The sequence below is a fragment of the Grus americana genome, chromosome 7 (genome assembly GCF_028858705.1).
Source record: "Grus americana isolate bGruAme1 chromosome 7, bGruAme1.mat, whole genome shotgun sequence".
Taxonomy (NCBI): domain Eukaryota; kingdom Metazoa; phylum Chordata; class Aves; order Gruiformes; family Gruidae; genus Grus; species Grus americana.
The window spans coordinates 28,622,387-28,646,127 of NC_072858.1; the positions used below are offsets into that span (position 1 = coordinate 28,622,387).

At 39.5% G+C, this 23,741-nt stretch overlaps 1 protein-coding gene across 4 annotated transcripts in view; it reads left to right on the top strand.

The window, feature by feature from the left end:
• The window catches only part of RET (ret proto-oncogene), a 136,273-nt gene that overhangs the window by 89,259 nt on the left and 23,273 nt on the right, over positions 1 to 23,741 (top strand). For all 4 annotated transcript variants that reach the window (XM_054831386.1, XM_054831389.1, XM_054831388.1 and 1 more), the window contains 10 exons: positions 4,659 to 4,910; positions 6,566 to 6,859; positions 7,348 to 7,589; positions 9,315 to 9,516; positions 9,971 to 10,170; positions 15,000 to 15,258; positions 16,391 to 16,516; positions 17,399 to 17,509; positions 21,319 to 21,438; positions 22,998 to 23,254. In XM_054831386.1, the coding sequence (XP_054687361.1) occupies positions 4,659 to 4,910; positions 6,566 to 6,859; positions 7,348 to 7,589; positions 9,315 to 9,516; positions 9,971 to 10,170; positions 15,000 to 15,258; positions 16,391 to 16,516; positions 17,399 to 17,509; positions 21,319 to 21,438; positions 22,998 to 23,254 (2,063 nt within the window). The remainder of the gene's footprint in view (positions 1 to 4,658; positions 4,911 to 6,565; positions 6,860 to 7,347; positions 7,590 to 9,314; positions 9,517 to 9,970; positions 10,171 to 14,999; positions 15,259 to 16,390; positions 16,517 to 17,398; positions 17,510 to 21,318; positions 21,439 to 22,997; positions 23,255 to 23,741) is intronic.

Sequence of the window (23,741 nt, forward strand, 5' to 3'; positions counted from 1 at the left end):
CAACGTGCTTTGAGACTCTGCAAGTGATCCATGTAGAGCTGAGATGGTTTCTCAGTTACCTAAGCGTGTCCTTTCCCAGAGCAAATCTTGTGACTGGGATAACTTGCTTCAAAAAATGTTTTCTGAAGTCTGCAATTTTACCTTGAAAGATGGTTGCAAACATTGTTTGGGAGACTGTCTTTCACGGTGAAGTTGTCGTCTTTACTCATAAAAAATTTCATACCACTTTGGTTGGACTTCATGATCTTAAAAGTCTTTTCCAACCTAAATGATTCTATGATTATATGATTTTATGACTAAAAAGTTAAATTATGTTTTTCCTCATCATGGTTGATGGTAAGAGTATAATGTTGCTGTAGTCAGTTTAATAGTTTTCATCAAGAGTAGTCCACCTATGCTACTCAAGTCTACGGTGGCAAGCATAAAAAGCACTAGAAACATGTTAAGTTTTCTACAACAAATTTTGTTAAAAAAAATCAATTTGTATCAAAAAAGGCATTATTTACCTAATCATTCATGACTGAAAAAAGCCACATGAAAAATTGCCTTATTTCAGAAGGCAATCATCAAGGCTTCAAAGTATATTTAATCTCATTTCTCCACTCCCATTTTATCTGCTTTCTCTCCCTGAACTGGAGAAGTGCTGTCATAACTGTATCTATTTCCTGTAGGAGCTATTAGTCAGTAGCATTACATCCGCTTAAACATGATCACTTTTCTCTTCTGTATGTTACTGATACGCTATTATCATGTAATATTGCTCATCCATCAGAGGTTGCCATGTTTTTTGTGCCAATTGTAGAAGAGAGGAGAGCTGAAGCATACTCAAAAAAAAGTTCAGAGATTACAGATTACAAAATATTTCAATACCGCTCTCTGTCTCTACATATATTACGTTACTCATGTATGTAACAGAGCACAACCTTCTTGTGGTGTGTTTCAAGGTTGTAATGTGAAATGTTTCTCTGCTTTTAATTCCTAAGCAAAAGCACTTTAACGATCAGGTTTGAGGGTAACCATCTCAATTCCTCTTTATTTAAATGGCAGATTCAATAAAAACTCCATCTGGCTTCCATAGGAAGCTTGCACAAGTCCTTGGAAATTGAGTTGGGTCGTTGGTTTTTTTTTCAGGACACAAGGAACTGTGGCCAGGATTAGAACCTCTTCCTCCTGCAGCGTACTTGCCAGATGGCAAGTTTATTGAATCTGGTTTTAACTTACTAGGGCTTAAAGGAATGAACACAGCTCAAGAGAAGTGGGCGCTGTGTTTCTACTTCAAAGGTCTCCTTCAAAATCCGCTTCCAAAGATTTATATTCAGAGTGTGGTTGTGACCTGGGCAGTCTGTTGCATACCTCTCATCTCGGTCAGTGCTTGAAATGGAGTTAGAGTGTGACGCAAACCACTTTATGAAATCCCAGTAATTTCAAGATCAGCAGCATTGGGTGAATCTTGTTACATGGCTAAATCAAATTTATGACTTTTTTTTTAAAAATCTATTTTACCATCTAAGGTTCTACAGTGTTGTAAAGTCTCTTCACTTGAAATACTTGTTTTCTAAGTAAAACATGAAAGTATGTCAGATCCCCTGATGTCACTTAAAACTATCCTTAGATGTTGTCCTTAATTTAGAAATATGCTCTGTACTGAAAACTAACACTTTTGATGGACAGAATTTAGTTTCATCAGCTTTTACGTTTGAATCGGGGCGAAAAGATGTTGCTCCTGCTTAAATTTCTTACAGAGACTTTTCCTAATTTCTTAAAGTGGCTTTTATATTTATGGTAAATATTTCTGGTTAATTAGTGATGCAAATTCTGCACTATTTTATGAAGGAATCCTCCTCTCTTTTCAAAATACAAAGTATTGTTTTGTATTTCTGTTATCTACAGAGAAATCAAATGTTTATGTTAGAGGATTTTTTTCTCCTTTTTTCTGAGAATGGAGAAGACTGCTCCTGTGAACTCATGCCAAAGAATTTCAGAGAGTCTGCAGCATAAATACTACCTTTTTCTTTCAAATGCAGAGCAGTCAGGATGCTGACCTCTGCTGAGGTGTAGTTGCATGCAAAGTTTCAGACATTTAAGTTGTAATGTCTGTCATAATTATTCATGTGCTTTGTTAAACGTGACTGTGCGCATGCTAGCATGCCGTGTGGGCCCAGATTTGTAGAACAAAGCATATAAAGATTAACATACTTGTTTAAGACAAGGAAATAGTTAATTACAACTCAAAATACCCCATTTTTTCCTTTTCTTTTCCAATTTCACACTTTACACATCCATACTGTTTACTGTGAGAGTGGTGAGGCACTGGAACAGGTTGCCCAGAGAGGTTGTGGATGCCCCCTCCCTGGAAGTGTTTAAGACCAGGTTGGATGGGGCTTTGGGCAACCTGGTCTAGTGGAGGGTGTCCCTGCCCGCAGCAGGGGGGTTGGAACTGGATGGTCTTTGAGGTCCCTTCCAACCCAAACCATTCTATGGTTCTATATTATCTATATGCTCTACTTTCTATATGTTCATTTACTGGAGATGATTTCACATGCCTGCTACGGTGCTGGTTCTTGCGCTGCGTGATGTGTTTGTGATACTGAGCACACATGACCACTCACATTAGAACTGTTTACCCCAGTCTTGGAAATAACAAAATAAGTAAATATTCCCCTGTCCTGTTGCTAATGTTGTATAAGACTCGTTTGTATGCATCAGTGGATTAGAAGTAATTTTTTAGTCTTGAGCAGTGAATTTTCAGTGTTGAAGTTCTCATGAGGATGTTTTGATAATTCTAGAATCAAAACTTTATAGAAAATACCTCAAGGAAATCTATTTGCTTGCACTGGGGCTAGGCTTGCTATTTGGATATCGCCTTATCCCTCTTGTTAACAAACCAATTTGTTAGGACTTCTAGCAGTGTATATTCACCAGGTTTTCCTGCACTTTAAAAAAGACAGAGGGACTGAAAAATATTTGAAATTTATTATGAATGCTCAGGAAACTAACTTACAAAAAAGATGGTGTTAGAGCCAGAATCAGAAGTAATAGTTTTCTTCCAGACAGGGGACGTCAGGATTTAATGCTCTTCTAAAACTCTCAGAAAAAAATTTGTTGGCTTCCCTTTGAATTAATTACTTTGGAGCAAATTCACCTACGGTATTACTTTACCACTTTATTCATATATTGCAAAGTATATGTAGAAAAAATAACGGGCCTCTGTAAATCTCATGGATGTAATTGCATCCAGGGATACTGATGATGTCATGAATCATTGCAAGGTACAGTGGTTTCTGTGGTATTTCCAAATGAAATTAGAGGTCTCTTGTTTACAGTTTGTTTGCGGTCCTCTCCATTCGGTAGAACAGTGTATGGATCCAATAATAATAAAAAAATAAATATGCGCTGTAGCCTGATGCTATTTTGAAGATGTTTGGGCATTATATCCCTAATTTTACTGCTGTATTAGCATCGTTTCCAGTTGTATCTGGCTTGATTTAAGCTCAGATAGTCTTGTAATAGTAACACATGGAAATTGTTATTGTTTTCATTTGTTCAGCAGATGTGTGAGCCTTTTATATTCCTTACTCCTTATCAGATCAGATAAAATGATGCAAAATTCTGCAATACGCGAGTATTCTTTTGTATGGGAGCAGGCGCGGGCGGTCAGTGCAGGTGAAGTGCAAGAGTGACAGTTCCAGTGTGGCAGTGGCATGAGTGCAGTGAGCATCCCTTGGTACCCTCCTCGCTTGTCAAGCATTCCTCTGTGTTCATATTTGCAAGCGGTAGAATTGGAAGGGAAGCGTTGGAACAACAGGGTGGAGAGGCCACTGCAAAGTGACCTTGTAAGATGAGATCAGCTGAAGAAACAGGCATCAAGGGGCAGTTGAGACCTACTAAATGTAAATGTCTGCAGTGTCAGAGGGGGAAAAATTGGAGAACGATGGGTCAGTCACAGCCATTGTATTAAAAATAAACGTACGTTTCCCTCCCCACCTCGGGCAAGTCAGTTCTCAGCTTTCCCATCTGTCATATTTAAAATACTTATAAGACTTTCATACCGATTTTATTTAAACAACTCCCATTTTCCTGTACTAAAAGTATCATGCTGGCCTGTTTACAAAGGGAGTGAGCCACAAAAGGACTCCTATGTAAGAGAGATTTTATGTAATCCCAGGAAAAGTGTGCGAGCCATTGATAAATTTCTGTGTTTTCTCTCAACAGAGAGGGTGTTCAGGCTTTTAAAGTATGTGATTTCATCAAAGACTTTTTCTTTCCTTGAATATCATCTGTGAGATAATGGAATTACAGTTGAGGGCTCCAGATATGAACTTAAGAAAAATTTGGCAAGCAGAGGTTCATTAAGTGTTCTGCTTAAACTGGGCCGTGTTTACAGCAAAGTGGTTTTGCTTCCAAAAAGCAGATGATTTTGTAACTTGAACATAAACCATAGGCTAAATTTTTGGTGGCTGTGTCCCTGGCTTGCGTGTAGTAAAACTATATTTACTTACACCAGATGAGGATCTGCCTTTTTCCACATCTTTTTTAAAGCTTCTTTAATCCTTAGAGAATGAAGCCTTTGGTTCTTTAGAAATGCATCTCTTAAGAAACGGCAGTGCAAAAATCATTTAACTGGGAGCACCTCTCCTGTTGTCTGCCTTCCTTTGCAGCTGCCTTTGGTCTCTACTTCCCCAGGAAAGAGTACTCGGAGAATGTCTACATTGATCAGCCAGCGGGTACGCCGCTCCTGCGCATCCATGCCTTGCGGGATTCACATGGGGAAACGGCCCACTTTCATCTGTGCCAGAATCTCATCATTTCTCGAGCAAGATCCCATGAAAATCACTGGTTTCAAATCAGAGAAAAAACAGGACTTCTCTACCTCAGCAAAAGCCTGGATAGAGAAGACTTTAACATGCTGTGTAAGTATGAGAAGACTAGCGTTTCTTGTTGAAGTATCTGTGGTTAAAGCAAAGTACATTCACATCATGAGACTTATCCATCAGTACATGAGCATCACATTTGGAAAAAACATACCTGCCCTTGTACAGCGAGGAATCGGACCCAACGAAACCCACAGCAAATGCAGGGAACCATATGCCAAAGCAAACGCTGACCTGAGGCAGATCTGGTTGCTCACACTGTGGACTCCAACGCAGTGGGAAAGTTGCGTTACTTGAAATACTTCTTTTTTCTGCATTTCACAGCTGTGTAAGTCACAGCTTTACATTGAGATTTGCAGTTTGTTTATCCAGTGATGCAAATTAAGCCAGTTCTGCTGTGTTAATGCTGGGCGCTTAGTGACCAATGCAGTTACATTAGTTCCAACTCATATATATACGGTCCTTGAACTCTGGTAACGTGGATTCACAAAGTATATTTGCCTGTAATGCCAAACAACTCTTGGAAGAAACGGTTAAGTGTACCTCTGTCCCCCTCTTGAGATTTGGCTTTGTTAGAGAAGTTTGCTATGGAACTACAGACATGAATTATCTCTGTTTTTTCCCCTTCTTTTATGCTGTAGCAGTAAATTGGTTTTGGTGATTTTGATCTATGAGGAAATTAGGTATCATTAGATGGTGGAGGAGGAAATGGGTGAGGAGTTAATGGCATACCACTGTGATCAGTTGCAGAAACTCTGCTGTTGGAGAGAGTCTGTAGTAACTGTCTTGAGTTTGTAAGAGCCATATATCAACACTACGCATTGACTTGGGTGCCTTGACGTTTAAATGTTCAACTTCAGACACTTTCTGCTTTATTTTTCAATTTCTGAGTGCTGGATATCTCACCCATTTTTGCTGCAGTTTTGGTACTCGGTGTTGATGAATGTCAGCTAGCTATTTGTAACTGAACAAAGGAAGAATAGCTATCTAGAACTCAAGAGTCTTGTTTTACTCCTATGCATCAAAGTGACCTAGATCATCTTTTCAAGTGAATTAGGTCTGTTACAGAGATACTATCATTCTGTCTGTAGTCAAAGCAAGGTAATCAAAATAATTAAGCCTTCAGGCTGTATTAGTAGATGCCACAGGTTGACTTTAACTTCTATGTTATCTTTTAATCAGCTCTTTATGTTTTAGAATGATAAAGCACTTTGTCCTCTAAGCATAAACAATTTGGGCATAGCCTCAACTGGTATAAACTATCAGAACACTGTTACTTAAATGACAGTTAGCAGTTGTTGTGGGTCTGTCCTGAATATTTGTTACCATTTTGCGCACTCTTTTTCCCTGATGCCCCCCGACTCTGCTCTAGTCCCTCCAAAAAACAGTCCTGTCAAAAAGTTCATTACTGATAGTCATCTGTTTTATGTCAGTGTCTTACAGAGTATCGATATCCTTCTGTGAGGTTCTGCAATGTAAAATTGGTGGTAACACCTATGGGTTTTTGGCTTACTGGGGTTATTAAGATTTAAAGTCTTTGAACCAGCAGATGATGTATTCAAGAATTGGTTTATTATGTAATAGGACTACATGGTTGTTTGTGGAATAATGGACTAGAGCACAAAACAGGTAAAAGAAATGTTGGCTTGTCTTCTATAAAGTATTTCTTCTGGTGTTTTTTTTTTTTTCTGAAGCTGTAGGAAACTGGATGCCGTTATCAAAGGTGATGCTGTATGTCTTCCTTTCATCCCACCCTTTCCAAGAGAAGGAATGTGACTCTGCTACACGCGCCACGGTTTTCCTCTCCTTGATCAATGCTACTGCACCAGCTTGCAGTTCCCTGACAGCGAGGCAGCTTTGTTTCACAGAAATGGATCTCTCCTTTCACATCAAAGAGAATAAACCACCTGGCATATTTCATCAGCTCCAGTTACCCTCGGTTCATCATCTGTGTCAGAATCTCAGCATTTCCTACAAACTGCTGGCAGGTAAAACAGGAACTGAGCCGCTCAGGCACCAGAAACAGATGTAAACAGCTGCACTGTTACTATATGTTTTGTAGTAGATCCTCTAGATTGATTCTATAAAGGAAATTCCATTGCAAACGTGAACTGAGCCTTGAAGATTTTGCCTTTGAGATAAACAGAGAGGATGGGAAGGAGGATTGTCTCCTTCCCGAAGGAAAAAAGATTGGTTTTAGAAACTTGCACCTGCTAAGAGCAGATTGAGAATATCCTGAGCTTTAAATTGTGCTTCTTCTAGACTGTAGGATCTTCCCGTCTATCCCATGTTTTCTGCCTAACCTAATAAAACCCTACAACTTCTTTCTGTTTCACTTCTGAGTCTGCCTTTTATCGTGCAGTCAGGGTGTCCAAGTGGAATTACTGGATTGCAAGAGAGTATTAAAGAAGAAAACAATCAGAGTCCTATAATGGGAAGTGATTGTCCCTATTTATACTGTGGCTATGTTTTTCAGCTGAAGGTATGCCCTTTCGATACAATGAGAACACCACTGGCGTGAGTGTGACGCAGCGCCTAGATCGAGAAGAGAGAGAGAGATATGAGCTGATTGCCAAATGTACCGCAAGAGAGGGCTTCAGGGAAACGCAGGTTGAGGTGCCCTTCCTGGTGAACGTGTTAGATGAAGATGACTCTCCTCCCTTCCTTCCCAACGGCACAGATACTGCAGATGCGGTCGTGGAGTTCAACAGGAAGGAGGTAATGTTCTCCTTTTATCTAGTCCCTGAAGTAGGAGCACAGCGGTGGGAGGCATGACGGCTGGGAAACGCCATGCTCTGGGTAATGGATCTCAGTATCAAGCACGTGACCACACTTTTCAGAGCTGCGATCGTAAAATGCTGTCTGTAGAATTCCTCTCCCCAGAGTCACGTTTTATTCAGACCCTGAAAGTCTGTAAGAAGAGTTTGGGTCAGGATTTAAACAGTGTAAAGAAGCGTTAGTAGTTCCTGAGGCCAGGATGGGCCATTGCTAGGACTGTGGTCAGGATCGCTGTATCTCCCCATTATGAGCTCTGCTCTGTATTTGTTACAGGGTGGCTTCCCCCAGGTGACTAAAACTGAGAGTTGTTACAACAGGTGTATGTGCGTACCCTTCCCATATGTGCAACTCTACATAAGATATCAGAAGTCCCTTCAGAACACTAGGGTGCTGTACGGGTTAACAGGAAGTTAGGAGGAGCGATTGCCTGCTGCAGGCAAACATTGCACCTCTGAAGGTGTTAAAGTTTCCAGTGTCAGGCTGTTAAGGATCTGGCTTTAACGGTGCCCTCCCACTTTTCCCTTACCACCCCAAGGTGATCTTCTGAGAGGTCTAAACCCCTGGACGTCTTCGTGTCTGTCCCCTGCACACGTACACCCCTTGCTTCGGTAGAGAAATATGCAAGTGGGCTCTTTGGCTCTTCCCACCGGAGCAACAGCCCTTCATAAGTCAATGGTATAGAGAAGGCACTTCTTTTGGGGTGTAAATGATGCATTTTTCACGAGAGGACTTCCGTTTCACAACAGCAGCATTTTTTTTTTCAGTCAGATTTTTCTTCAAAGTGTATTTTGCTCATGTTTGTATCTGGAAGGGAAAAGAATGCTTTTGGGGGTTTGCTGCCACCTCCCGACTAGAACAAGTGTTGACAAGATACCTATAAACACATCACATTTGCCTGGGCATAAAGTAATTCCTTTTAACTTTTGAAAATGTTGAGATTTGGGAGTTTGATTTAACTCTGGATGATAGAAAGCGAAGGCCTCATAAAACTTCTTTGTAAAGTAAAATATTCTCTTTGAAATGACATGCCTACAAAGCGTTCAGATGACAGTGAATTTCACTGGTATTTTGCAGTGGGGAAAAAAGCATTATATTTGGAAACTTTCAATCTTTTCTAGTAACTAAATGAACTTGAAACAACAGAAGTGCTAATAAAAATTTTAAAGGCCTTATGGCTTGTGTCCAGGTAGAGAACAGCAATCTAGTAGACTAAGCAGAAGACAGCCAACCCAGGCCACTTCTGCCATTTCAGGTAATGAGTTTGACCTGTCTGAATGTACTTCCTTGTCTTTTAAGCACACATATTACCTGGTTTTTTTAGTAGTATTGTAGAATAACATTGGTTATTGTTTTGAAAAAAAGAAAAATAAATCAAGAGCTGTGCATGTGCACTCATTTCCTACCTCAAAAGTTTAGCACTCTATTTAGACATAGACTCAAATGATTATGACAAGTTCTTTTTCACTGCCATCTTCTTTTGAGCTTCTAACTCAGATCCAAATAGGTGTGAAATAGTGGTGACCTGAAGCTTAAAATGAATTTGAATGAAAGTGGGCTTAAGTGAAAGCTGTAAGGCTTTATTTGACCAGTATTTCAATCTAACATGTATCGGGGGGGAAAAAGCTTCAAGGTCGTTCAGCAATGTCATTTATTATTTCCTTCTAGGGAACCGTCCTTGCAACGCTAACTGTGTACGATGCGGACACCACACCTATTTATCCCCTTGAAAACAGCAGAAAGAAATACACAGGAACCATCATTACCGATGATCCCTGGATAAGTGAAACATTTCGGGTAGAGCACATCTTTGATGAAATCCACTTCAGCCCAAATGGCAGCCAAGTGAGGGGAACTCAACATGAGTACAGTAAGATCTCTTTCTTCAAGTAAAGGAGAAGTTGCTTGTTAGTAATTCACCAATAAGCTCTTGAACTTTTCCAAGCATTTTGCAAATATTGAGCTGAAGAAAGCTGAGCAATTTCAAGTTACGCAAATGCTGAGTTTTAAACATGTACCGAAAACATGGGGTTTGTGCATCTCTGGGATAGGGAGTCTATGAGACCATGTTGTGTATATTGATAAGCAAGAGATTCTGATTGTAGGATTCTCAGCATGGCAGTTAGAGAACCTCTCCTAACATCTTGAATGGCAAAGAGCGTAACTCTATAGGAGCATATTTTCATATTTAACTCATCTTGTGTTTCCTGTTAGGATTAACTTTGATACATACAATTTTGATATAATTTTGTTGGGACTGCGGTATCAAAATATACATTTGCAGATAATGTTGGTCGGTAATAGACTAACCTTTTCTTTTGCAGAACTGGTACTGAATAAAAGTATTTCAGTCACAGAGCATCGTTCCTTCCAGTTGGATGTTTTGGTGAATGACACAGAATTTCCTGGCCCAGAAAGATCGGTGATGCTTCATTTCAACGTCTCCATCCTCCCTGTCAGCATTCAGTTTCCAAACGTGACTTACCAGTTCACAGTGAACAGAAATGCTGAACGTTTTGCACAAGTAAGAACTGTGTTAATTATACTTTCACTCTCTGTTAGAGACGGGGCTTAGTAGATAGATCACGGGGGCGGGATGCATTAAAGTGTTGATTGTAGCTGTATTAAGTAGAATTCAATGAAAAACGTGCTATCAATAGTACATAGTGACCGTTGCTGGATGCAGTGGATAGCAGGTAGACTGGACACTAGCTCTCCCATCACATAATAACAGAAGAGGGGTTACACATGGAAGTATTAATAGAGAGAAATAGAGACAGAAGGACTTGCAACCATGAGTGGTTTAGGCATAAATAACTGGAAGAATATCAAGGGCAAAAAAAGAAGTTTGTCTCGGCTATTGGAGTCCCAGCTCTACATATTCCAGTATGTTAATGGCTTTTCTCTTGATAATGGCTAGTTAGAAATTAACGTGTTTCCTAATTTAACCCTCATTTTAGCTTAATCACCACCATTGCCATTAATAATGCCTTCCAGAAACACTTTCTAACAGGTTGACATTAATCAGCTGCAAATTACAATGTAATTCCTATGGAACATGTACATTAATAAGGAACTAGTTCAATATAATTAATATTATGGAAGTGAAAATTAAAAACATCAGTGATAAGCCATTTTGGGGGAGCTGCGGGAAAGTATACCTCATAACTAAATAAAGCTATGAAACTGCCACTGCATTTGTAGCAGAGAGGAGGATTGAGACTAAAATATGATCATCCCAATCGCAGAGAAAACCAATTTATTAGAAGACTTCTAAGGAAGAATTCAGTTTTATTAATCTAAGCCTCTGGCTAAGTGTAAAAAGAAAGAAAAATGAAAGTTAGATATATTGCGTGTTTGTATATTTAATCTGATGAAATGCATTATGGCCTGATAGCTCTTCAGAGTACAGGAACAGGCTTTACACGACCAATAAAAATGCTACTGCTTAATCAAGGGACATTTTACCCGTAGTCTGCACTGAATATCCTAGAGAAGAAAACACTACCAAGCGTGCTCACACAACAGGCTGCCTACAAAAAAAAGTTGCTACTTTACGACATTTTGTGATACCTTGTCGCTGCAACTTTTAAATTTGCAGTCCATTAGAAACTTCAGAGCATATTCTGTGCTTTTTGTGCAGATCACAATATTTTTGATGTTAGGTTTGGGGTTTTTGTAGTGACAGATTGTGAAAGCTTTATTCTCGGTGGTGTAAATAGCTCTTGCCTGGACATACAGGGTAAAATCAGTGGGTTTCCCCCTAAAAGAAATAACAGCATAGGTGTGTAAGATACTCATAGTCTAGCTCTTAGAAGATGGCCCCAACTGTGTGCATGTCACAATATGACTGTAATTTAAAAAGTGTGGAAACTTAACTGTTAGGTGTGTATGAATACATATGAATTCATTTATTTTTATGTGTGTGCATATATATATGCACACATATACACACAGATTTTACATATAGGTGTATGCATACAATAATATTATGAATGAATTAATTCCACATTAAATTTGGTTAAACCATGTTTATCAGTGTGTACCCTGGATTGCCTTAATGCATTTGTTTGAAGTCTGGGAGTATATAGTTTTCTAGTTCCAGAATGCAAAAACAAACAAACAAAAAAACCAGCTAACTTTTAAGGCTGCTGGTTTTGTATGTTGTCCGGACAGTCAGACATCTGAAAGGGAATTTTAGGGTTTCTGGAAACAATGGTGCTTCCCGCTGACTGTGCAGTTTCACTGGGTGGCAGCAGTAGCAGGGCAAATTGTTTCTGGCAAGAAGGAGCTCCAAGTCTGTGGGAAGAGATCTCTCTTTGTGCTGCCTAAACACAAATTCACAAAGAGATTTTGTTCTGATTCTTCACCAGCAAAATGCAAAACTCATCCTGGTGCTGGAGATGGTCTCGATCAGTTACTGTTATCCACTTCTGAGGCTGGGTTTGAATTTACAGTGTGCTCAGGTTGGAGCACAAGTCAATGGAAGCAGCTTAGTCCTCAGCACTTCACATGATTAAAGTCGTCTGCGTAATTAGCTGTGATGTGCCAGAGCAGTGAGGAAAAGTACTGGGCCAAATCAATATGAAGGCTGAACTGTCTCTTGCCCTAAGGAAAACACAAGAGCGTGAAGAAATTATTAACTGCTGGGCTGATGCCATTTGTCTATTTGAGCAGCTAAATGAATTGAATAACAGAAGCATGGCCTGACAGTACAGGCCTGCCCAGTGGCATTTAACTTATCAAAGGGCTTAAAGCTCTATTGACATTTACTGAGACAAGTGATGAATAACATCAGCTGAGATTTTTAGAGAGCTTATACGTCCAAATGTCCCTGGAATTCAGTGAAGAGGAACATTATCATTATCCAGACTTTATTAAACTCTGGAACTCAAAAGATGGATTTTTCCGTTCCTATTTCTGATAATGGTATTCCCGTGTTAACTATTGTGTGTCTTGCAAAATGCACCTTTGTAGGTTCCTCCCCTGTATGTTGATGTCCTGATTGCCAGGCTCTATTTCACCCTCCTCATGAGAAAGAGAAACTGGCAGCTCCTTCTCCTGGTGCTGTGCTCTGCTGCATTGGAGAGCTGTGCTGACTGCAGAACCTGCAGTTCGGGGCAAAGTTACAAGCCTGGGCTTTACCTAGTGGAATCGGGCAAAAAGAGAAAGCCCGTCTTTCTTGTAGAAACTTCTTGAGGGGGCATTTTTAGCTTCACTTCCAATTAAACAGAGAAAGCAAAACTGGCGCATGCGTTACTCTGAGGATAATCTGCTCTTTGAGGACCCTGAATTTATGGGGTCTTCTCCGTCCCCTTTGCAGGAAATTTCTGTTGATCAAAAAGGTGCCTGGAAAAATCAGTTATGGCAGAGTAGACAGAAAGGACAGTTTAATCTAGTCTATATAAAGGTTAATCATAGAATGGTTAGGGTTGGAAGGGACCTCAAAGATCATCTAGTTCCAACCCCCTGATGTGGGCAGGGACACCCTCCACTAGACCACGTTGCCCAAAGCCTCATCCAACCTGGTCTTAAACACTTCCAGGGATGGGACATCCACAACCTCTCTGGGCAACCTGTTCCAGTGCCTCACCACTCTGACAGTAAAGAATTTCTTTCTAACATCTAATCTAAATCGACCCCCCTTCAGCTTAAACCCATTACCCCTTGTCCTGTCACTACACGCCCTGATAAACAGTCCCTCCCCAGCTTTCCTGTAGGCCCCTTCAGGTACTGGAAGGCCGCAATTAGATCTCCCCGGAGCCTTCTCTTCTCCAGGGCTGAACAGCCCCAACTTTCTCAGCCTGTCCTCATAGGAGAGGTGCTCCAGCCCTCTGGTCATCTTCGTGGCCTCCTCTGGACTCGCTCCAACAGCTCCATGTCTCTGCTGTACTGGGGCCCCCAGAGCTGGACGCAGTACTCCAGGTGGGGAGTTAATGCCATGAAGCATCATTATGTTCTCCTACTACCTCAAAGTAACACCATCTAAGCTGTTGCAAAACACTGCCAGTTGCAACGTGGCACCAAAGCTAAGATGATGTGGTTCTGGAAGGGACCTGTCTAGACCATATGTCTAGACAGAGTTTATGAATAGTTGAAGTCTTGTCTTTACTTCGTTTTCTTCCTGCCAGTCCCAGCATGCTGTGGAGAGGAGACAGCGTGGAAGAAATAGCCTCGCTTCTGATTGCTTCAGTAGTCTTAGTATGTTATTCTGCCACCAACAAACCCAACCAATGGTGCCAAGTGCCCAGTCAGTGATGTGAATGGGAATAAATTAGATGAAGTGGGACTATCCTATGACAAAGTATGCTTCTAGGACTGCAAAAGCTTCTTCTCTGACTTGAAATAGTCCAGGTTCATAGGAAGAGGTCTTAGTCCAAAAAACCGTTTTGGTTTTTTTTAACATTCTTTAACGAGAATGCTAAACCTAAGATGTACAGATATGCTTTTACCAGAAGTGGTGTTACTTGAAAACACATCTTAACTGCAGCATTTGAAAAGAATCCATCACCCCACCCCCCACTTAAATAACACCCCACCCTTCACATTGTGGTTTTTCCTGCAAGGAAAGCCAATGCCTCTGGACCTGATCTGAATCCCACTCTTGTAAATGGAAAAACCAAAGTGAGCTTTGGATCGGTTCCTATAGGAGATGGGGCTTTACATTCCTGTGCTTCTTAGATAAATTGTTTCAGACTGAAGAGTGCTCTAGCATAGATATTCTGGCAGGCAGAAGTTCAAATATGGCAAACCAACATATTTTCATTTTTACATAAAAATGTTTAAAAAATTGCAAATGGGAAACAATGAAGTTCTTATTCCTTTTAAGGCTTTCAGACAGCTCCGTTGGCCAGAAACTTTTCGACTGTAATATTGTGAAAATTATGTATTAGCAATTTCTATTTCTGTCTTACTTGAGTCTCAGCTTTGTTCATACTGATCTGTTTGCTTTCTCAAGCAAAACCAAAGTTTTTCTCACTGAACAGCCTGGGACAGAGCAGGGACTGAACTCATACTTCCCCAAATTACAGGATCTTGTTCTCATTGAACACTGCTGACCATCAGCAGTAGGCACCAAATATTACTGAGTGTCTGGGTCAAAGCTTTTTGTATTTCCACTGTTAGCCTGAAGACAATGGTGTAATGCTTTACGTCTCATTTTTACTGAGAATAAATCACATTTGAAGCGGTCACATACTGCATTGGTAGTAAAATACCAAATCTGTAAACCAAGATCAATGCTGAATTCTGCAAAGTGTAATACGCTCAGTTTTCTTTCAGATATTTTTAGGAAGCACAGAATATTTTTGATGCATTGTTTTGTTTCTGTGTCTGTGATTTCTTTGAGCCTAGATTGGAAAAATCTGCATCGAAAACTGTATGAAATTCCATGGTGTGAACATCACCTACAAGTTACTGTCCCCCAACGTAAGCTGCTATCCCGTCAGTATACTTCAAGGCCGAGAAGACAAATGGGGAAGCCTTTATGTGAATGATTCCTCTGTGCTACGCAGACCTGAATGCAAGGAAATACAATACAATATTCAAGCTACAGACAAGCAGAGCAGGAAACATACCAAAACCCTCCTCACTATTGTCCTGGAAGGAACTCGTAAGTACCTGAGTCAACTAGAACAATTTACAAGAGTTATAACTATCAGGTGATGCTTTGATAGGGTGATCTATAAACTGATGGCATTAACAATGAAAATGAGTCTGAGTTACAAGATACGGATCGTAAAGTTTGCACTTTGAGTTCTGAATCAGACCTGCCTGTAGCAGATATTTCTTTGAAGAACTAATGCACAGAAAGATGGTGTATCATATGCAATTCCTAATGTTCACGATCACATTTGATTTAGAAGAATCTTTTTTGTGTGTCTGTGTGACCTTTATTTTGTATTTCACATATTCTTATAGAAGAAAAAAACCCAGTGTGTATATATATGAAACTACAAATCTCTAGCCTAAGTATATTTATTCAATCATCTTTCTCCTTACTTTTCAATCCAATTTTTCCTTTTTTAATTTTTTTTTTTTTTGCTTAACGTTCATGTAGCAATTGCAATGACTTCATTTTACTGAAAAGTTCATAAGGGCAGAATGTTAGAAATATTCTACAACAGCCACAGCAGAGGAAGATTACATTGGAAATGTAATCATTTCTCTCCAAACCGTATCACACTTTGTGCAGTACCTTACAATTCTACCTGACAATTGCCTCCATTCCCTTGTATCATATCACAACTCCTATGCCAAGAGCGAACGGGTTGAGGAAGAAGAAACAAAAGCCTGCAGTGGACTGCTGTTTCTGCAAGAGCCTTGTGCTGTCTGAAACCACGGATTCCTAGCTGTTGCTCTTTGGGCTACTGCTGCATTAGCCCATGTACTAAGTGTTTTCCCTTAAATAAAAGTTTTGTATGAAGCTATAAGTACTTTTGGTCCCCATTTTTCCTCTTATCAGTATGTTAGCATATTTCTACAGTTCTAGGCATTGGCAGTGTGCTGTCAAGCAAAGATAACCATGCCATCATGTTTGTCTTTTATTTCACAGACGAGAAACACCTGGACTTAAATTGTTAGCTACTGATAGTTGGGTCAGTCAGTGTTCAGTCTTTCTCTCCTTTCTCCATCTTTCCTTCCTTTCTACCCCTAACAACAGAGTTTTCCTTCTGATTTCAGCTGACTTGCTTGTGTATTCACCTCCCTTGTCCCACACTGACAGCAAACGCTCTTCCCAACAGTTTTAAAAAAAGAGGAGGACTGCCCCGACTCCTGCGCAGAGAGCAAGCACCGTGCTGAATGCGAAGAGTGCGGTGGCTTGGGCGTGCTAACAGGAAGGTGCCAGTGGAGACAGGGGAGTGGAAAAGGTACATTTCTGTTGTGTGAAATCAAGCTTCTGTTTCGTCATAATTGTGCATTTGACTTCTGTAGATATAAAGTGATTTATTCTGGCTGGACAACGTGGTATAGTAAACTACACGGAGGCTGAGGCTAGAAAAATTAATCATAATACCCAAATGAAATGTGCACCAGGAAGGAAAATGAGGTTAAGTTGGAATGATCATTCTTGATCTTGTCCCTGGTCATGTTGAACACAATACGTAAACCACCAGGTAGTGAATTGGATTTGCAGCAGTGTAACTGGAATGGGTGAATTACAGCTTGCAACATAAACTCTGCGACCATGAATTGAGTTTGGAACATGCCCATGAGCCGCAGGTATGCCCCAGCAGGCAGGCAGTGAGCACAGAAGCAGTGTCTCTGTTGTCTCTGTTTTCTGCGGTCTGTAGCACAGACCTGACGGGTGACAGTACTCCTGACTCTTCCAGAACAACGCTTCTGTGCCGATGCTTTGTCCCTTCAAACTGCATGAGTATCGCCACTTCTCTTTGCTTGTAACCTTCATGTTCAAGTATGTGTGAAATTGTGTACAGACATTCTTAGTTGTGAAAGCTGCTCTTCGGTCTCAAAATGGCCAAGTAGCTCTTTTTCAAGCAATACTGTAACTGCAAGTGACATGCTCAAAGGGCTGTCAAAAGCAGAAAACAGTGAAAAATATATTTCCTCCTGTTGCTTTTAGCTGTTGTCTTGCCCGTTACTTTAGCAGATGGTATTTATATTCAGAGATGGTTATTTTAAAAAGAAAAGTAACCTATGCTTTGGTGTGTCAGCGTGTACTGAGAAGATGCAATAAGCTTTCCTTCAAAGCCTCGTGGTATTTGTGCAGCTGTCTGTTTCTGTGTTAACAGGCATCACCACAAACTATTCCACATGCACTCCGAGTATCAAGACTTGTCCGGACGGCACCTGTGATGTGATCGAGAGCAAAGATCTGGCTGTGTGCCCCCAAGACTGCACAAGTACGGAAATGTTTTAGGATGGGCTTTTCTGTGTCACCGCCGATCACTGTTCAAGTTCCACTTTCTTGATCCCATGTACCTTTACAAACTCAACATATCTAGCATCTCTGCATCGTCATACCCGCATCGGAATCATACAAGAGAGTTAAGGTTATGGGGACTAGTCTTGTTCTTTTTTAAGCCAGGCAGCCAACACCTATTGGCTGACAGTGATGGAAAGATAAGGTTTTCTCAGTAATTCTCATTCTGCTCCCCCGTTAATTCGCAAGTAGTGTTTTTCAGTGGAGGTATTTGCTGCAACATTTATAGGTTTTAGGCAAGTTAATGCCCTATTTCCAAACCGTAGCATGTTATGATAGAAACCATGCCTATTTGAACTGCAATTTAAATAAATAAGAAGAAACAAATTTCAATTTAAAATAAATGTGCTTACAGAGGATCATTTGGGGAAATGCCCCTGGCCGCCTTTGACAGCTGACCATCAAAATGATCCAATGCCTTATCTATTTGAAGATATAGGCAGAGATTCATACGAACAGCATTTATGAAGGAAGAATGGAAATTCATTTGTGTTTTTTCTTGAACACATTTTTCTACATTCCACTCGTATACCTGCAAGTTCACAATCACTCTGAAGATACAAAGGTTAGGAAGAAAGTGTATTGCACTTGAGCAATTTCAGTCTTCTATGAGATGATAATTTTTAAGTGGATCTTTTTATCTATCAGTATCTAATTCAGGAATAAAGAGATGTTTCTTGAATAATTCTTCTGGCTCTGACATTGTGTACTCTCGAGTTTACATTTTAAAATGGAGTCTTAGAGGAACTGGCATTTTCTTACAGACTAGGACTTACGTTCTTCTATAGAATGAATGAATGAAGAGACATCTTTGTATTGCTTACATGCGAAAATGTGATTGTGTATTGTAAATGAGTTTTATCACAAAAATAATTATTTCATTAGAGTGCGTAAAAACAATCCTTAAAGTGGCAGAAATGCTTGAAGTGAATGCAAGTCACTTCTCTAATCACCTCAAAAAGAATTCTTTATTGGTAATCATTGCAATCAGTTGTCATTCTAAAAGTGGAAATATTTGTGCCAGCAGCTGCAATGCTAAAACATGCAATGTGCAACATATGCAGCATCAGATGTTTTGCTCAACAGAAGCCTGAAAGAAATACTGTCTTATTAGATAACAGAAGCAGGCAAGTAAGACAAGCTTTCAAGATGTTATGTATGCCTTTTTAATGCCTGAATTGGATAATTTTACACACGATTTGATGCAATTCGGAACCTGGGTTGGTGCCTAAAAGCAGTACATTTGCAGACAAAGAAATGAGTGTGTTTGGGGGGCTCAGAGGTGCAGGAGTACCATTATATCAGCTTTTACGGGTAGAGGACATTTCTCTGGAAATGGCAAGCAGTAAATAGAAAGCCCAAGATGTGTTAAGATCAAGGATATTCTTTAAGTACAGACAAAATACTCTACTTTTATAATTCATCTATCATTATGATGGCGATGTACTTGAGTCCCAAAATTGCTTTCTCGCACTAACAGTATGAATATTGCATTCAAGGGCACTCAGCTGAAACTACTGGTGCTGTGCCTGTGCCTATCAAATAGAGGCGAGCTAATTGCATTCTAAGCAAGAAGCTCTTGTAGTACCTAACCGCTTCAGGGCTGGTTGTAGTCTGTGAATCTGGCTAAACATTTGTAAATGATTGATCCTTGTTAGAGTCCTCTGAATTTTGGCTTTCTATAATGGGGAAAAAAACCCAAAGTGCTTAGGTTTCTACCTTGCTTCACCTGTCTTTGTTTTCAGTGGTAGTTGGACGTCATCTTTGGTTTTGTCCAACAGCCAGTGGGTTTACTTTCTGAATTTCTGAAGTTTCTACATGGTGTGTGGGGTAGGGCTGTGTTTTTTCCATTTTCCAAATGATCTTGAAGCAGGGAAAGCTCTTTCCCACCGCAGGGCAATGGAAACAGCTGATGATTTAGAACAGGAGCATGTGAAACACCGCACAATTCAAAACAACATTGATAATTCTTGGAATTTTCGTAGCAGCATTGCATTGGTGAAAAATATATTTTTGGGTCTCTGGAATGCATATAGGAAACTCCATGTTTCCAGTGGACACCTGTAGTGAAAATGTACTCCTCCTTTCCCCGCTGTGTAAAAACCCTTGGTCTTCAAATCCCGCGCTCAAGAACAGTTTGGTTGGGACCTGCTCATCCCCTACTCCCCCCTTCTACCAAGTCCTCAAACATAGGCAGATATGGATAAATACATCTGATTTTTCTGAGGCTAATGGAAACATTTCATCATGTCTTCACAATAAAGTGGGCTGGTAGAGGGATAATCAAGAATTTTTGGGAACACCCATGCTTCTTCAAACAAGTGTCATCTCAGAGCAGTGACTCAGCACAGTCTCTTCCAAAATTAACCAGCTGAGCTGCATATAATTTAGTAGGTGTGGCCTCTCTAGAAAGATGGTCAAAATCTGTCTACTTTACTTAAATACTCAAGTCCCTGTTTCACTACTTCTAAAAAAGGATGTTTGCCTTTATGTTGCCAACAAATATCCTCTTCCTCAATTGATGGTATACATCCAAAGAAATGTAAAAGAAACAGTAATTCACTCTACTATTGACTTAGGTGAGATGGAGGAAAATGAGTTGAAATAAAAAGATGAGTATATTGAAAACACCTTGTTCATCTTTGGAATCCCTTTATGGTTTAGGCCGTTTTTCTGAAAGGCAGCTAAACTTGCACAACTTGATTGGTTTCTATCTATACAATGCTGTTTGTGACTAAAGGCAGTTTATAGATGAAAAATGTCACAATTAATAGTCATTTTTATAATATATGTATAAAAAAAGTAATTTACTTGGAAATACAGTTGCAATTACTCTGCATGAAGAACTCCTGCTTGAAGTCGTGTAGTTCTATATGAGTTGCTGCACTTTTTTCCTAATATTAAATAATGCTTTTTTAGATAATGAAAGATTCATTTTCTATCACTTACGCTTGGCACTTACTCTTAGTGCTTTCAGTAGACTATTCCGTGGCATTTTACAGATGCGATTAAGTATCGTTATCTCCATTTGACAGTGGAACAAACAATAATGTAGAACAGTATGCTGACTTTTCCAAGGTAAGAGGAAACTGGCATCAGAACCAGGAACGGAACTCAAGTCTGTAGACTTTTGAGGCTGGTCTATACCACTGGACTGTACATCATCTTAAGTGTAAAAAAAAAAACCCCAACCCTAAGACAATGGTGGAGAAAAACTAAAAAAGTAGACTCGAGAAGATATTTTAGGGAGAATTTCAAAATGTAAGATGACCTCTCTGATGCAGAACTGTAAAGCTTTATGAGGAAACTGAGTCAGGACAGCCGTGAGATGATCCTTTGAGGTGATGTTTGGCATTAAATAATGGGATTCCATATAAGGTTTTAAGGTATACATGAAATTAGGAAAGTATCCCAACTATGCAATGCAAAGAGAACTATTATATTTTTATTATAGATAAATTTTAATCCATAGTCTTCCATAACGGGAATAACTGCTAATCAGGCTAATATTCAAGCAGTCCAAGGTCCTTTCATTTCAGGATCTCAGAAACGTCAGAATTTAGACTCTCCCCTAATTCTCAGGAATCCCTGTCTTTATTGCTGCACTGTGCTGCCCTGTCAAATTTCAGATGCATGCTAGGATAAACCCATGGAAAACTTTGAGCCTTTTTTTTTTTTTTTTCCTTTAAGTACATGTGAGAATCTTAGCTTGTGTCTGTATTTGATTAGGTGGAAACATTATTGGTGGTCATGGGAAAGGCACTGGAAATCTTGGAATTAAGTCAGGACATGGGATTTGTTACTGCTTCCCAAGACAGAACTGTTTTTGTGAGAAAGATGATATCAAGGGTAAGTCTAAACATTATCTGCTGTTCTCATATTCATCTTTTCCTCTGTTTGTATCTACCATCTGTATATATATAATGATCCAAACTTTTGGGAATGTTAATAAGCAATATCTTTGGTCAGAGACTGCTAATATAAAATTAATTAAGAACTGACACCTTGACTTCTGCTGTGGAGCCTGAAAATCTCCAGAGGGGGGGTTATTTCTGTCCTCGGCTAAAGATTCTTTTTTATCCATTACTACATGACAAACAGGTCGGTCATCCTTTGATTTCCAGCAGCATTTGCATTTCGGTGAGACTCACCTGCTATTTGCAAAGACAGCTAGGAGAATTAGAATAACAACTTCTATTACTTTCAAGTAATTCCAGCCTCCTAATCATTTCTGAAAATCTCGGCTTCAGAATGTCAGAGATAGCCAGCACCCATTGTGTTAGGAGGAGGAGTGGATTACCTTTTTCACTGACCTTTGTTTAAACAGAAAAGCTCTACACAGTTGTTTGGAAAAGATTGATGAGGATTAAATGCTGTATTTAAAAAAAAAATTATTATTACTAATAATAAATATAACACAAAATACTTTGCATCTTTAAAACTGACTTGTTTGGAATATATCTTAATTTACTCTTTTGAGTAAATTTTCTATAGGGATAAGAAGAAAAAGAGGAAGTGTAAAGCTTCTTGCTTTTTTTTTTTTTAACTCTAGGAAGATATTGTGCTGTTTCCACTTATTTCTGGGGTACACGTTGCAGATGTAACTAAGTTAACTGTTTATCTGAAGTCAGGATTATCTGATGAACAACAGCGCAAGGACCGTATTTTGGATCTCTCGGTTCCTTCTGGAAGCGACTCCCTAGGAATGCTGCCCAGGGGCACATAGGCTTAAAGAAATGTTGTTTCCAAAATAAGATACTAAAAGTGCTTCTGCAAAAGGGGAAGTATTAAATGGGGAGGAAAAAAACGCTTATTACTTTAGAAGCAGTTGCAGCATTCGGCAATGTTTTCAGAAATAATTATTTTGATAAATACAAAGCAGAAATATCCTAAGTGTCCTTATAATCTAAAAAGTTGGAGAAATATTCTTTAATGTATAACAATTGACTTAATGATTTCAATTCATGTTTGAAGAAGATTTTATTTGATGGGTTGAATGGCTCTACCATAAACTGTTGTCCACAAGCAAAATTCGGTCATGTCTCCGGAGAGATAAGAGGTATCAGAAGATCAATATATGGTAGGTTGGGTCTTAAAGATCACTGTCAGAAGTAGTCTACATCTATAAAGATAAAGAATATGGAGCAAGCTACCTGGTCTTACATGTACACGGGCAGTTAGGCCAACAATTACCTACCGGTGTCCAAAATAAAAAAAGAATTGATAGGTGCAGTGGGCATATTTGCAAATTCTCTAATTTCATTGAGAATTAGCTATTAGGTTTTCCTGTAGATTTTAAAATATTTTTTGAGTTCTGTTTCTGTCACGCCTGTGTGTGTTCTGTGCACCGCCAAACTGGAAGTAGGAAACAGCAAGCAAAGTTCTAAGATGCTCTTCTTGGTCCACAGAGCAACTATGTGATTACGTGTGCAAGACTGTGATAGCAGGCGCCGTGCTGCTGTCCTTCATCATCTCCGTGCTGCTTTCTTCCTATTTCATCCATCGTTACCACAAGAATTCTCCAAAGCCACCCATTGCCTCCGCAGAAATGACGTTCCGGCGCCCAGCCCAGTCCTACCCCATCAGTTATTCTTCCACTAATGTCCGCCGGCCTTCTTTAGATTCCATGGAGAACCAGGTGTCTGTAGACACCTTTAAAATACCAGTAAGCCTGATGTCATTTTGCATGCTCTTTTTTCTGTCCTTCTTGTTCTTAAAGAATGTTGTTTATGCATGCAGAGAATGTTACAGAAATGCAATCTGTTTATAGAAACATCCAACTCAAATAACTAAAATGGAAATCATGTGTACGGGCAGGGAACTGCAGATACTTAATGAGTAACTGGATAAACCATATAGTCTTCTATTTTTGTTACGTTTAATATAGAAACATCTTAGACCTAATTTGAACCAATGTTTTTTTCTAAATGTAACTCTACATTTGACAGTAGTGTGGTTTTACTTTGTCCAATTAAATACTAATAATCAGTAGGTGCATAGTCTCTGTGATGAGCCATAGTATCACAACAAGGGTAAGTTTAGAACAAAACAGACTGTAGGCATCAGTTGGAGTGTTTTACCCACATTTTAAGGATTTTTGCCCAGTCACCCTATCATATCCTTAATCTATGGTTTTTTTGTGTTGAATCACA